At 36.4% G+C, this 13,551-nt stretch overlaps 1 protein-coding gene across 1 annotated transcript in view; it reads right to left on the bottom strand.

Annotated features, from left to right (window-relative positions):
- Nucleotides 1-587: 587 nt before the first annotated feature.
- The window catches only part of si:dkeyp-14d3.1 (transmembrane protein 132C), a 556,433-nt gene continuing 543,469 nt past the window's right edge, over nucleotides 588-13,551 (bottom strand). Inside the window, exon 9 of the mRNA XM_056463261.1 lies at nucleotides 588-2,201. Coding sequence (XP_056319236.1) covers nucleotides 1,005-2,201 — 1,197 coding nt within the window. The 3' untranslated portion in view covers nucleotides 588-1,004. The remainder of the gene's footprint in view (nucleotides 2,202-13,551) is intronic.

Genomic DNA, 13,551 nt, shown 5'->3' with positions numbered 1-13,551 from the left:
TTTTGGCTTGAAGGATTGCATCGGAAATGTCACATTAACATGGAGTACCACCATTATAGAATGCTTTTGGCCTTTTTCAAACAAGAGCGTTATCATATACAGCATGAATATTGGCATCTTTGGACTGCCCTTTTCATTCCAATGTTTGAGCTATTGTTGTGAATTAGTCAGGAATTGATTGTCTTAATGTTTTGGAATTTATAATTGATTTTATTTTCACCCTGAGAAAATTTCCATGGTCAATCATGAGTTCTCTTTAGTACTTTTTTAAAGTTCCTATCACAGTTGAAGCAGCTTGTTCTTAACGCTTCCAGCCACAAAAGGTTATAACTGAGGTATAATTTAAACAGAGCCTCAAGGAACTGTGTAATTGATTTAGACAGTACTGGGCTGTAAAATATGTTTACTGTTCAGGGTAAGAAAAAAATTCTGTGACATTCTTTACCAAAAAAACTATGACCAAGACAGAAATGTCAAACTTGGTGACTCAAGGTCTCTTGGTGAATAATCTAAATATATCCAGCAAGCAATGCACTGACAAATAAAACACATAAGGCTTCGAAATCCAAACCATTCTATGTGCACTTTATTTACATTGATTTTTTTTAATATTACAATCCTTAATCTACATGTCACCATCTGCATACAGTCCTGTAGCCTCATAAGTGAGTGCAGAGCATTGGCAAGCCTGGAAATACTGTTTAGTTTTTTACTACAAAAGGTGCTAAAATAAAATCATTAAAAAAACGAAGAGCGTTGAGAACGTAATATAAGTGAACTTACAAAAAAAAAAAAAAATTGTTTCGTCTTGATAAAATGTCAAGTCTACCGATCTCAGCATTGTCCTACCGCTGGCAAGTCAAACCAAAAGAACGCTAGACATCCTTTATGTAATGGCTGATGCGTTGTTTTCGGTAAGGTTTATGTAGCAGTTGTTCCCTGGCTCGTACTTGTCTCTATTACAAAGGCATAAGGGTGAGTTCAGTCTGCACACACTGATTCGACTACGCCACGTCCTTTAAAGCACTGTCATTTAGTCGCTCCATGTAGTTTCGTAGTTCCTTGGAGTCGCTAAGCTCAACGTCCTGACATACCCACTTAATGTCATCGTCAGGATCAACTCCCAGCTTTTCCTTAGCTGGACTGACGCTTTCCACTGGAATGGTGGTGAAAGTGGTAAACTTGACTCGTTTTCTTTTGGTCGTTGGTGAATCACCTTTGCTGTCTTTTCCGGTGCAGACTGTCGCAGTGTCAGCTCCTCGGTGTACCTGGCCTTGAACGTTCTTCTGCAAAGATCCGCCATTGAGAAGGTGGCTCCCTTCTTCTAACCCTCCTAAGCTGGAGTCCATAATGGTGATGTGCTCATCAGTCTGTGGAGACAGACTCACATGGCTCTCTAAGAGTTCGGCATCATTTCCAAGCCACACCCAATCATGTGCATGATTCAGACTCTCCTGGCCCTCGATCGACATCTCCTTGTGTCGGTACTTTAGAGTGTACGAGATGCAGTTGATGAGGAAGACCAGAATGGCCAAGCAGAAGACTCCTAGCAAAGCGTACATCCCAATTTCAAGGTCAGTAAGTCCGTGAGGTATTTGAAGGTCATCCTCATCCACATTTTGTCCTCTGGGAAGGTCCACTTGAGCGGGAAAGTCTGAGAAGTCAATGGGAATGCCAGGCAACTGGCTTCCATCATCTGAGAGCTTGTCTCCACCAGGTCTTCGTATGATTGCCGTTTTGGTCGTGGTAGTAATTCGTCTCATGATGCCATCCTCCATGTCTGAGATGGAGCTTCCATAGTAGTGGTTATCCATTCCAGTCCTGTCAGGGAGAGATGGGTTCTGTCTGCGGTCTCCTGGTCTGTTGTCCATGTCTTCACCATCCTGGCCATAATCGCCAGGCCTTAAGGCGCTTTCACTGTGACCGAACTTTACCCGGATGTTGCAGTTTCCAGCAGCCAAGACACTCCGGCGCTTAAATTTTTGGCATACTTCACAGACCGTCATTTCGACGTGCACCAGCAGACCTTGACCCTCAGCTCGTGCTGAAATTATCGGCCACCGGCCTGCAGCATCCTGCCGAATGGACACCACATCCTCATCTAGAGAGGTAGCAGTCAGAATAAAGTGATCAGGGTTGTATAGATCTAGAGGAGCCATGGAGCCATCACTGAACTGCAGCCAAGCACTGATCAGCGCCTCCTACAGAACACACATAAGAGAAAATCAATACGTCTGAATATATAAGCATCAACACTGGCAGCACTTAACCCTTGTGCACTGTTAAAATTTACTACCCTTTTGTTATGTAAGTGATGAAAACATCCACTAAATTAAACTGCTGTAAATGCATCAGATAAATATTTATTTAAATTTTTTTTGGCATAAATCTGTTAACCAACCTCTATCCTAATCAAAACTACTAAATTGTTTAATAAATTACAGGATTTTAACTTATTAATTGCCAAATTCATAATTGATGTCACTGATTTGGTGAAAAACACATACAAAATGACATATTTTCAATATAAAAAGTAATTGTGCACTGGATTTTTTTCACCTTTTATCACAGTCTTTGATATGTGAACGATTAGTGACAACATTGGCTTTGATGCATTGTTAGATTTTCATTTTTTCTCCCTAATTAGCTGTTGGTGGCTATTTTTGCCACATTGACTTCCATTATAACTACATTTAGTGGTGTATAAATACACAGTCTTTGTTTTTGTTTACTCCATGTAGTTTTGAGAGCTGAGATGCATATTTTGTTTTTCTCTAACACATCAAGGTAAGTGCGTAAAGGTCACTCTCACAGACACACATACACACACTTTAATTTGCCGTTATACTCCTTATAAAATTCTGAAACTACGTCTTACTTTAGACCTATCTAAAGTGATAATTGTGCTAACTGATACTCAACAGTAAAAATTTGAAATTTTACCTCTTCCCAGCTGGGAAATCCACCAACTTTCAAAAATGCATGATTTTATAGTGTCTTGGTTTCGTAATCAAAAAATGTGGCTATAATGGAAGTCAGTGGGGCAAAAACAGCCACCAACAGTAAATTCAAGACTTCACACTCAACGGATGATTGATTATAAAGCTTGTTAGGCGTGCTGTCCTGGGAGAGAGCCCTGAGCTCATAAGATCCTCGAGCCGGGTGCTCCCTCCCGTTTGCAAGGGGAGAGGGGAGTTTGAGCTCAGGTAGATCTCGAGAACTCCCCTGCTGTAGTAGCTACTGAACAGATAGCGATTGCTCTTAAGAGATAACTACTTACTAGGAGCATGTCTATGGTGCCGATTTGAATTAAGTCAATTAACTTAAGTTGCATGTTTTTGGACGGTGGGAGGAAACCCACGTGAGCACGGGGAGAACGTGTAAATCACACTGAAAAGTCAGCTGGCTTAGTAAGGAGTAGAACCAGGGCATGTTCTTGCTGTGAGGGACAGTGCTAACCACTGGGCCACCATGTCACCCATCTAGGAAAGGAGAAGTAGGAGTGGATTCTTTAAAACAAAGATGGCTGTCATATGGAACTTAGGCTATTTTATAGTGGCTTAGGAATTGTCTGATTGGTGAATCATAAATTGAATAATGCGGGACCAGCTGCAAGCAATCATAACCACATGATCCTCTCGAAATTAGTTTATAAATAAACTTCAATTAGGGAGCAAAAAAAAAAGAAAATCAAAACAATGCATCAAAGGCCACATGTCCAAAGATGAAGAAAAAAAAAAATCCAGTCCATGATTACTTTTTATATTGAAAGTACACAGAGGTGGGTAGTAACGAATTACATTTACTTCATTACATTTACTTAAGTAAAATTGTTAGGTAACGTTTACTTTTGGAGTACATTTAAAGATATGTACTTTTACTCAAGTAAATTATTAGAAAAAAATCATTACTTTTACTTCTACATTTGGCAGCGTTCCTCCGTTACTGTCAAATAATAAATATGATTCATACGACTTGTTTGCAAATATCATGAGGCGCCGCATTGGAGAGGTTGAGTCTCGAGAGGTTGCTCTAGATAAGCGTCTCCCGCTTTTGGTTAGAGCGCGCGCATGGCTGTGTTGGAATGATCGCTGAGGTCGAGGAATCGTGCGAGTTTATACTGCGGTCACGCCACGTCGTCATCTGTGGTTTTGAGAACGACGGTCATGCTGTCTGTGCAGTAAGTTTATCGGACCAGGGGCCTCATGAATCAACGCTGGGTATGCACATAAACATTGAGTACGGCAGATTTCACGCTCACGTTTGGATTTACTAATGAAGAAATGAACGTGAGAATGTCAACTTCATGTCTGGCGTACGTGCATTTCTTGTGTGTGTGTGTTTGTTTTATTTCCATTGGCGACTCCTAGAGGCAATTATGTTAAATTGCACACTACAAAGTATCTTTGAGCCGTGCAATGGCAGCTGTATGGCACGGGATCGTCTAGCAGGTATATAAGGTTTCCATACCATGCAGTTGACCAGCCAAACATTAAAGCACAATTTGCAGCGATCGCCGGTTTTCCCAATGTAATCCGAGCGATCGACTGCACACACATTGCTATAAAGGCGCCATCTGAAGACGAATTTGCATACGTGAATCGGACATTTCCATACAATAAATTGGCAAATAATATGTAATGCTCAAATGCGCTTAACATAATACACACACTTATTAATGATTCCTACTTGTCTTCCTCGTGATGAAGAGTAGGCAAAATCTGATATGTAGCAGGGGAAAAAAGCATGAGTTCATCAGACGCTGGATCTGGGTTCATGATCAATCGTGTCAAAACTTGTTGCCATGTGCTTTACTAGCTACGCCACTGACACCGCTGTTTGCTGCTCTCTTTAGTTATGTTGTCTCTGTCAATCAAACAGTGAGGGGCGGGAATCACTCAACTAGTTCATTCCAACGAGGTGTGCTGTTTGCACTTAGCCTAAATAGCCACTACAACATTTTACACCTTTACATTGGACCGTCTTTTTTAATTCACTCACAATGCGATGTTAAGACTCCACTGCATTAACCGCATCAGCTAAACTCTCCCAATCAATTTTTTTCCCACACAGTTTTTCTCCGGTCTACCTCAAAAGGAGCACCTCCAATTCACAATCTGTTTAAAGTTTCTTTTTTTTGCTTGCTTTTGCCATTGCTTTTTACATTTGGTCTTGCCAAAGTAGAGTCATTACCATATTTATTAGGGGGAGGAGGCAGGGAGGGGTTTTGCGCTCGTGCACGTGTGCTCAGTTTCACGTTAATTCGGATGGACAAAGAGAATATGTGTGGGATTCCGCATACGTAGTGTTTCATACATCTGAATTTTTTACTGCGTACGCACATTTACAGCTTTGTGTGTACGCAATGTTTTAGTATGAATTCAATGCAAGTCTTTGTACATGAGGTCCCAGGTCATCCACGGCCCCAACTTCAGTCTATGTTTTCACTCCAAGATTTCAACAAGAATAGTTTGATAATGCGGTGCACACTGTAAATCAAACTGACATCGCAACATATACATGAATTCCAGCTCCAACCTGAAAAAACCTGTCGAAATTATTCCGATTTGAACCTAATTAATGGTAACTATGGGATAACTAAAGGAACTACTGTTTAATGGAGTAACTAATTAGCCCAGAACATATAAGTCATTCACACTGTTAACCATAATATATATATATTACTTGAGTAAAATCAGATACTTTTTTACTCTTACTCAAGTAAGTTTTAAAATTACTTTTACTTGAGTAAAAATTACAGCAAGTACTTGTGCTTTTACTTGAGTGAAGATTTTATATACCAAATCAGTGACACCATTTATGAATTTGGCAATTAAAGTGTTAAAATCCAGTAATTTTCTAAGCAATTTAATAGTTTTGATCAGGAATGGGGTTAATTGACATATTTATGCAAAAAAAAGTAAAAAAATAAAATATTTTGATGCAGTTTTACAGCAGTTTAGTGGATGTTTTCATCCCGAACATAACAAAAGGGTTGTAAATTTGCCCAGAGTGTATCATTGAGATTTTAAAATAAAATTCAAAGCATTTTTTTCTAAATATGTGTCAAAATATGATTTGTCACCAAAAATCATTCTGCTAGCTGAAACACAGTGAAAGTTGTGGCCAAATTAAGACTCAAAATCACCCCAGAGTGGATGAAAACATCCCCAACAGTACATAACGGTTAAAATGAATGAGTTTTGCATAATTGAGGTTTTGTCTTTTAGATCAGTGTGAATGGGGATTGTTCTGACAACATTGCCATCCACATATGAAACTTTTCCTTTTTTAGTACACCATTGTCATGTAAATGTTCCTTAAGTTAATTCATATTTTAATAGTCTTTGAGTGCAGTTCCAGTCCTCCCTACACTCACAGTACTGTATGGGATTTGTGTAGTTCTTTTGAACCACCAGGGTGCCCCCTTGATCTCAAAGAAGATTTAATGACTAATGCTGTATGATTTGGAGAATTTTAGATCTTGGCTTCCAATGATTAAGAAAGTAGAATGCTAGAATATGTTCTCTTCCTTTATAGTGGTGTGCTGTTGGACTTCCTGCATAACCAAATCAGGCATGCTATTGCTTCTTAGAGAGAGAGAGTTTTAATTTTATTGCCATTTCAGCTTCTATGGCTATGTCATGGCAAAAAAAAAAAAAAAAAAAAAATCAAGTTTACTACGTTTTATACATACCAATTTTCTATAATTACAAAAATATTCTAACAATTAAAAGTAATCAACAGCAGTAAATAATACACAAGGTAAAATACATTAATAATTATAATAATAATAATAATAATAATAATAATAATAATAATAATAATAATAATAATAATATATAAGATAAAAATCTAAAACAGTTTTTAAGGTTTCCTTTTGATAAAAATTTTACAATTTTAGACTCATTCACACTTAAATATATTTCATTTAAAGTCTGTCCAGATAAAAATTGTTGTCTGATAACATTAAAAATGGGGCACTCCACAAGAATATGTTTAACAGTTTGGTTTCTGTTGCAATATAGACATTTTGGGGGTTTTTCTCCTTTGAGTAAATGTTCATATGTGAGTCTCATGTGTCCAATGCGGCATCTTGTATATACAATCTCATCATGTCTTGAAAAATAAATTAGATTTTCTTCCTATTTCCTATTTCAAAAAGTTTATTTTCTGAGCACTGATCCCATTCGGTTTGCCATTTGTTGAGAATATAGCCTTTTATTAGTGGCTTTAGATCTGAAGGTGGGATTTTACACTCCGTTAGCTTTCCTGCTAGGGCTGTTTTGGTGGCTTTGTCGGCTTGTTCATTTCCCTATTGCTTCTTAAAGAGTACAAAATCTCCATATATAAGATAAAGAGAAGACAACACAGAACCAATCAGTGAAAGCATTGCTCAAGTACATGAACTGTCAACCCACATATGAAACTCACACGTGAAAATTATAGGTGACATGCATTTTATCCATTGTTTTTCAAGATAAGTTTAGATTTAGTTTTTTTATGTATTTGTTTATATTTTAAAACACCCTAAATACTATATGGTGATGGTTAATGGGTTAATATTGTTTTAGGAGTAGTTTAGTCATTCACAAAGGGCTTAGGGAGTCCTTACTGTTCCCTCTGGTAAAATGTAACCTTCCCAGCAGGCACAGGATGTCAACATGACGTCAGATTGACGTTGTACCCTAAAGTTGCATTTTGTTTGGAAATGTAAATTGGGCTGACGTCAGAACCCAAAATCAGGCCGATGTCAATGTCTAACGTCAGACAGACATTGCATTTTGGTTACTTTCCAACGCAACCCAAAAACAACAAAACATGTCTAATGATGTTACAGCGTGACGCTGTGTGGACATTACCAATATGACATCTCTCAGATATTGGATTTTGGTTACAAACTTGATGAATTAATGTCAGCATTTGACATCAATATGACATTGGATTTTGGCCACTTTCCAACACAACCTAAAATCAACCAAATATTGACGTCATTTCATTTGGTCAAAATAACATTTTCCTTAGACACTAGTGACCTAAATCTAACCTAATATTAATATTTTATGACGTTGTGTGTCTGGTTTATTAAATTATACACATAAATGTGTAACCCACAATTGGGAATGTGACTGTGCGAGCTTAAGGAGTGTTGATGGACTTAATATACATTATCTATATTTTGATCATTGCTCTGAACCCCAGACGTAGTGTCTGACATTTTATTTTTGTTTAATAAAGCAGAGGCTATGCTAGTTCTGTTTATACATTGTACAGTATGTAACAACATATTCTGGAGGCCTATTTTTTTATCAACGGTCAGGCAACCAAATTGCTTGAAGGGTAGTCATTTGTCTCTTTTTTCCAGTTGCATTTATGACTGTGTAATATATAAACACACTACCTGACAAAAGTATCGTCCAAGTGCTTAAAAACAAAAAATAACCTGACTTCTATTGATCATTTGGTATCAGAAGTAGTTTATATGAAAGGCAAAAGCCTCTAGATTACGCTTATTTGACCAAAATAAAATATGACAATGCCTTGATTTTTAACTATTTACTTAAGACATTAAGGTCTGACTTTGCTTTGACAAAAGTCTTGCAACTCGAAACAATGTATAGTATAGAATATAAAGTGATGGTGAAAAAAATAATTAATATTGTGTATGACTCCCATTAATAAAGTCATCTGGAATGGCAAAGAAAGCATTTTTGCAGGTCTCTCAGTTCATCAAGATTCTTTGAATTCATCTTCAATGCCTCCATCTTACCCCAGACGTTCTTAATAATGTTCATGTCTGGTGACTGGGCTGGCTAATCCTGGAGCACCTTGACCTTCTTTGCTTTCAGGAACTTTGAGGTGAAGGCTAATGTATGAGAAGGAGCGCTATCCTGCTGATGTTGCCATCCACTCTGTAGATCTCTCGCACGTGCCCATACTGAATGTAACAACAAACCATATTTTTTTCTTCACTTAACTTGACAGATTTCTGTGAGAATCTTGGGTCCATGCGGGTTCCAATAGGTCTTGTGCAGTATTTGTGATGATTGGCATGCAGTTCAACAGATGATTAATTAGAAAAATCTACCTACGTAGATCAACTAGAAGTCAACTTAATATTTGTTGCTCTTACAACTAGAATCGACAACAAGACCTTTGTCAGATACATGTGTATGTACATATATATATCGTTTGAACAATATAATAATTTTAGCTTTTTATATTATGCTCTATCAATAATATCGTGGTAATACTTTTTCAGATTTTATGAGCGCAGTACTACAGGGTCACACATCATTAAATGCATGCTTGTTTGTATACAATATTGTCCCTCAAGGGGAAATGTTCTGTGGACTCATAGAGCACTTCAGCAAGTTCTGACACAATAAAAAGTATAAACTAAACAAACATGTAAAAGGATTACCTACAAGAAAAACATATGCACACTATCGATCAGTGTTCAACAGTCTGATTGACACTGGGATAAAAGAGTCTGTTCCGGATGGCTCTGTATCTTATACCAGAAGGTAAAAGATCATAAAATGGGAGGAGTACATGAGATGGAAGGTTTGTGATCTTATTAGTCTCATAGCAATTTTGATGATATTAAATATGTTTGATTTCAGATTTACAGAAAGATTACCATACCATGTAGATAGACCATACCTGATGACACTCTTAAATACAGCCTGATAAAATAAGTACATGATTTTCTTGTTAACACCATAGAACAATAACCTTCATAGAAAATAAAGTCTTTGGTGAAGCTTTGTACAAATCCAATTTGCTTGAGTGTCCCATGTTAGAGACCTATCTATGTAAATTCCCAAATACTTGTATGACTGTACCCGAGTGATTTCTTGATTATGTACAAACACTGGTAAATGCTCGACAACACACTTGGGATCAAAGATTATTTCTGCAGACAGAAATAAATTGCAATCAGAAAACTGCAATCGTGAAAATACATGTTTACATGTAGCATTTATTTAACATTATTTTAAGTTGGGCATTTTAAAAAAAATGTTTATATTTAATTTATACTTGTTTTATATTTTCACAATCTTAATTAAGCATTTGCCCTGAATCGGTATTAATGAGAAGATTTGAGTATATATTTAAAATATAAAAATATAAATAAATAAATAAGAGAAATGGTTATTTATGTGTGTTCAAACTTTATAAACTATTAATTGATTGAATTTACAAAAAAATAACTATATCGTGATATACAGAAGTCAACATTTGAAGTGGATCTCCACCTTTTGTCAAAGTTGTCCTAAAACTATTGGACAACATCCGTTCTTGACTTAGAACAACTTTTTTTGATCCACTTTGAATGTTGACTACTGTTTATTGCTATCAGGATATGCGATTTTTGTCATTTTGCTCAGCCCTAATAATATTTGACCTTTTTGTGTAATTTTTCTTTCTTTTTTTAAACAATTTTCAGTCATTTGTTAACAGTAAAACTGCTCTGAAAGTGCTTTTCAGATTAAGGATTACGCACAAAGTTTGCTTAGAGCCCCCATAAGTCTGTCAGTGGTTGTTCAATGGCATTTGCTGAAAAGCCTATGCTGTCTTTCTATGATTCCCATGTAAACATTAGACAGTGAAGATCAGAGGTGAAGCCCACGTGTCACTGTGTGTGACTTTACTAACATACTGTGTCTGATACCACAGCAATCCTTTAATGTAGGCCATGAGATCAGAGCGCTCTCTGCTCTACTTGGTGGGTCAGAAGAAATCAGATTAACAGATATGAGATAACACAGTGCCATTACGGATATATGGCTCCATACAGGGATTTGCAACACACAAGCATCTTAAGCTCTACGCTTACCAAGACATCAATGCCCACTGTCCGCAAATAACACTCCGTAAATCCTTCTGTGGAGGAGGGGAAACTATCAGAGCACTCTAATCACGCTGAAACGAGGGAGGTGCGCATGGTGATATCTTTAATACTTTAAAAGCACACTGTGAGCTCCACTAGGATTTCACCATGTTGTTTAGAAATACTGGATTTGCAGTAGTATTATTTATTTAAATGTAATGATATGCATGATATTTCTTTTTCATTTATAAGAGTTGTAATTTATTGAGCTGTGCTTGAGACGGTCACACCATAGGACTCGAGTTTTGGCTAAAAGCAAAATATAACAGCAGTTTTTATTACAAAACCCTTCAAATGTTTAACCATTTACTTGAGGAGCTGCGCATCGATGGATTGCTCTTCAGTGTTTGGACTTTCTGCAATGAAATTTAAACCACACTGAACTGAACTAAACTGAACTTCAACTCTAAAAACTGGACTGACACAGTTTAAATTCACTAGAACTTCTTTGTTAAGCTGCTTTAACACAATCTACATTGTAAAAGCGCTATAGAAATAACGATAAATTGAAAACTCCGTTTTAAATGACGACAATACTAATTATTTTCATTTGATCACGTGTGACAGTGAAAACAACGCATATATAAATATAATTTATATTTATTTAAATTTTTTTAAATGGCAAGAATTCATGTAAATTGACAGTATTTGATATCTATAGGTGCATACGTCTTTAATTTAAAAATGTTGTATAATCTCTTGTATACCGTATATTGACCAGGTCACTCAGGGGTGAGTTTCCCAAACAACGACATAACTCGCGGCTGTACTATCATAGTACGATGCATCGTTTGGGAAAAGAATGCTGTAGTGATGAGTGTTTCCCAAAACGCGTAGTTTCTCTGTCGCTGATCCATCGCTTGAACCATTTTAGTTATAACGTAAAACGCCCATAATGACGCTCTAAACAGGGTGGAGTAACTAATTCTTTAGAGAAGAACCCCATAATTTATTTGTGCAAATTATATTGTTTTACACAAAAACGCATTTAAAATGAAACCCAATGTTAGATTTGCACTCGCTTTCTATATTAACTGAAATATATGTAAATGGCACATATAGGGCCTATGTTTGCTTTGAGAGCCGCGCTAAAAGAATTATTTGCATGTGTGTGTTTTTTTCTCAGAATGACAGCAGCCATAAGCCGCACTCGGAAGTGAAAGTGAAGCCGGCGCGCACATCATATGATCATAACGCATTTTACAGTTATCATTACAACAAGCATTTGATATGTTTTTTTCTTTCATAGCGAAAAAAATGTGTTGTGCATGAAAATAAATGTTTACTGTGTCAGTATAACTACTCTAGCCTATATATAATGTTGAATATAATGTAGGAGGGAATCTGATAATGACAAGTGTCTCATTTTACCAGTGAAAACAAATGGTCAATGACAAATGACGAGCATATGTCCCAAACATAATAATTAAATGTTATAATTATGAATAGTGATATTCTGATGTCATCACTTTACTGTGAATTAACAAACAGAAAAGTCTATTTAAGTCCACCATAATGACGGTACAAAATTGAGCATTTTAACCAACAGTAGAGCTAAACATAGGCCTGATATTATTAGTGTTGTTTTACCATATGTTTGAGAATTAACAATAATAATAGGCTAATCATATTAACCTTTATTTTACATATACAGAATCGTGAGAAAATCGGGATCTTGATTTTAGACAAAAAAATAAATCTTGATTAACATTTTAGCCAGAATCGTGCAGCCCTACTCCTAGTAATTCTGAGTTCCAGTCATTGTCTTGAAGAAAGAAAAGCTATAACAGACAGAGGGATTAAGGAAACCAGGAAAGTAGAGAATTCATTTTTTGTCAGGATGCAGTTAAAAGCTCACAGAAGAGATGAGTTTTCAGCTGTCTCTTTGCAAGGTTCGCACATTTGGATTTGAGCCAAATCCAAGAGCTATGGGAGCCCAAGTTTTTATTTGCGCAACACATTTCTCATGTGCCGGTAGTTCTAGTTCTGCTCTTGAAATATTTGATTAGGCCTGGTGTTTATAATAAAGGTGTTATTTTGGAATGATTGCCACTTTGATTTCTGCTTGTTTTATAGTTTTTGTTTTCATTCTTGACTGTTGTGAATCCACTTAATTTTAAGTGATTTTTTATGCAATGAGGATAATTACTTGTATTGAATTACAAGTAATTGTTTTGTTATAGAACATTTTGAGGGATGTAAACAATAACAATGATCCTAATGTAGTTCTTGTATTACATTTTGGATTTCCATTGCATCAAAAATCCAAAAAGCTCCACATATTGAAAAATAATGTTATGGCAGCCATTTTAGCATTAAAATATGATTAAATTGCCTCTTGTTACAGTTCTCAAATAGTTTGGTAAGTAGCATCAAATGTTTATGGGCCAGCGACATCGCCATATTTAAATGGTCAATAAAAGATATTTCTTTGATTATTTTGTCTTTGATTCTGGTTGGTTTAGCTGCGTTTGAAGCTGTGGTAAAATACTTTGCAAACGTTCCAATTTCAGTCAACTTTCTACACACTTGGAATAAGTATGTTATAAAAGCAGCACGTTTGCGTTTAGTCATTTAGCAGATGCTTTTGTCCAAAGTGACTTACTGAGGAGGCATTCAGCGATTCAACAAGAGGTGGCAATGCACACAAAAAG

Source organism: Danio aesculapii, chromosome 8 (assembly GCF_903798145.1).
Source record: "Danio aesculapii chromosome 8, fDanAes4.1, whole genome shotgun sequence".
NCBI classification, from domain to species: domain Eukaryota; kingdom Metazoa; phylum Chordata; class Actinopteri; order Cypriniformes; family Danionidae; genus Danio; species Danio aesculapii.
The sequence above is the reverse complement of the archived record's forward strand: the minus strand, read 5'-3'. Positions and strand labels throughout refer to the sequence as shown.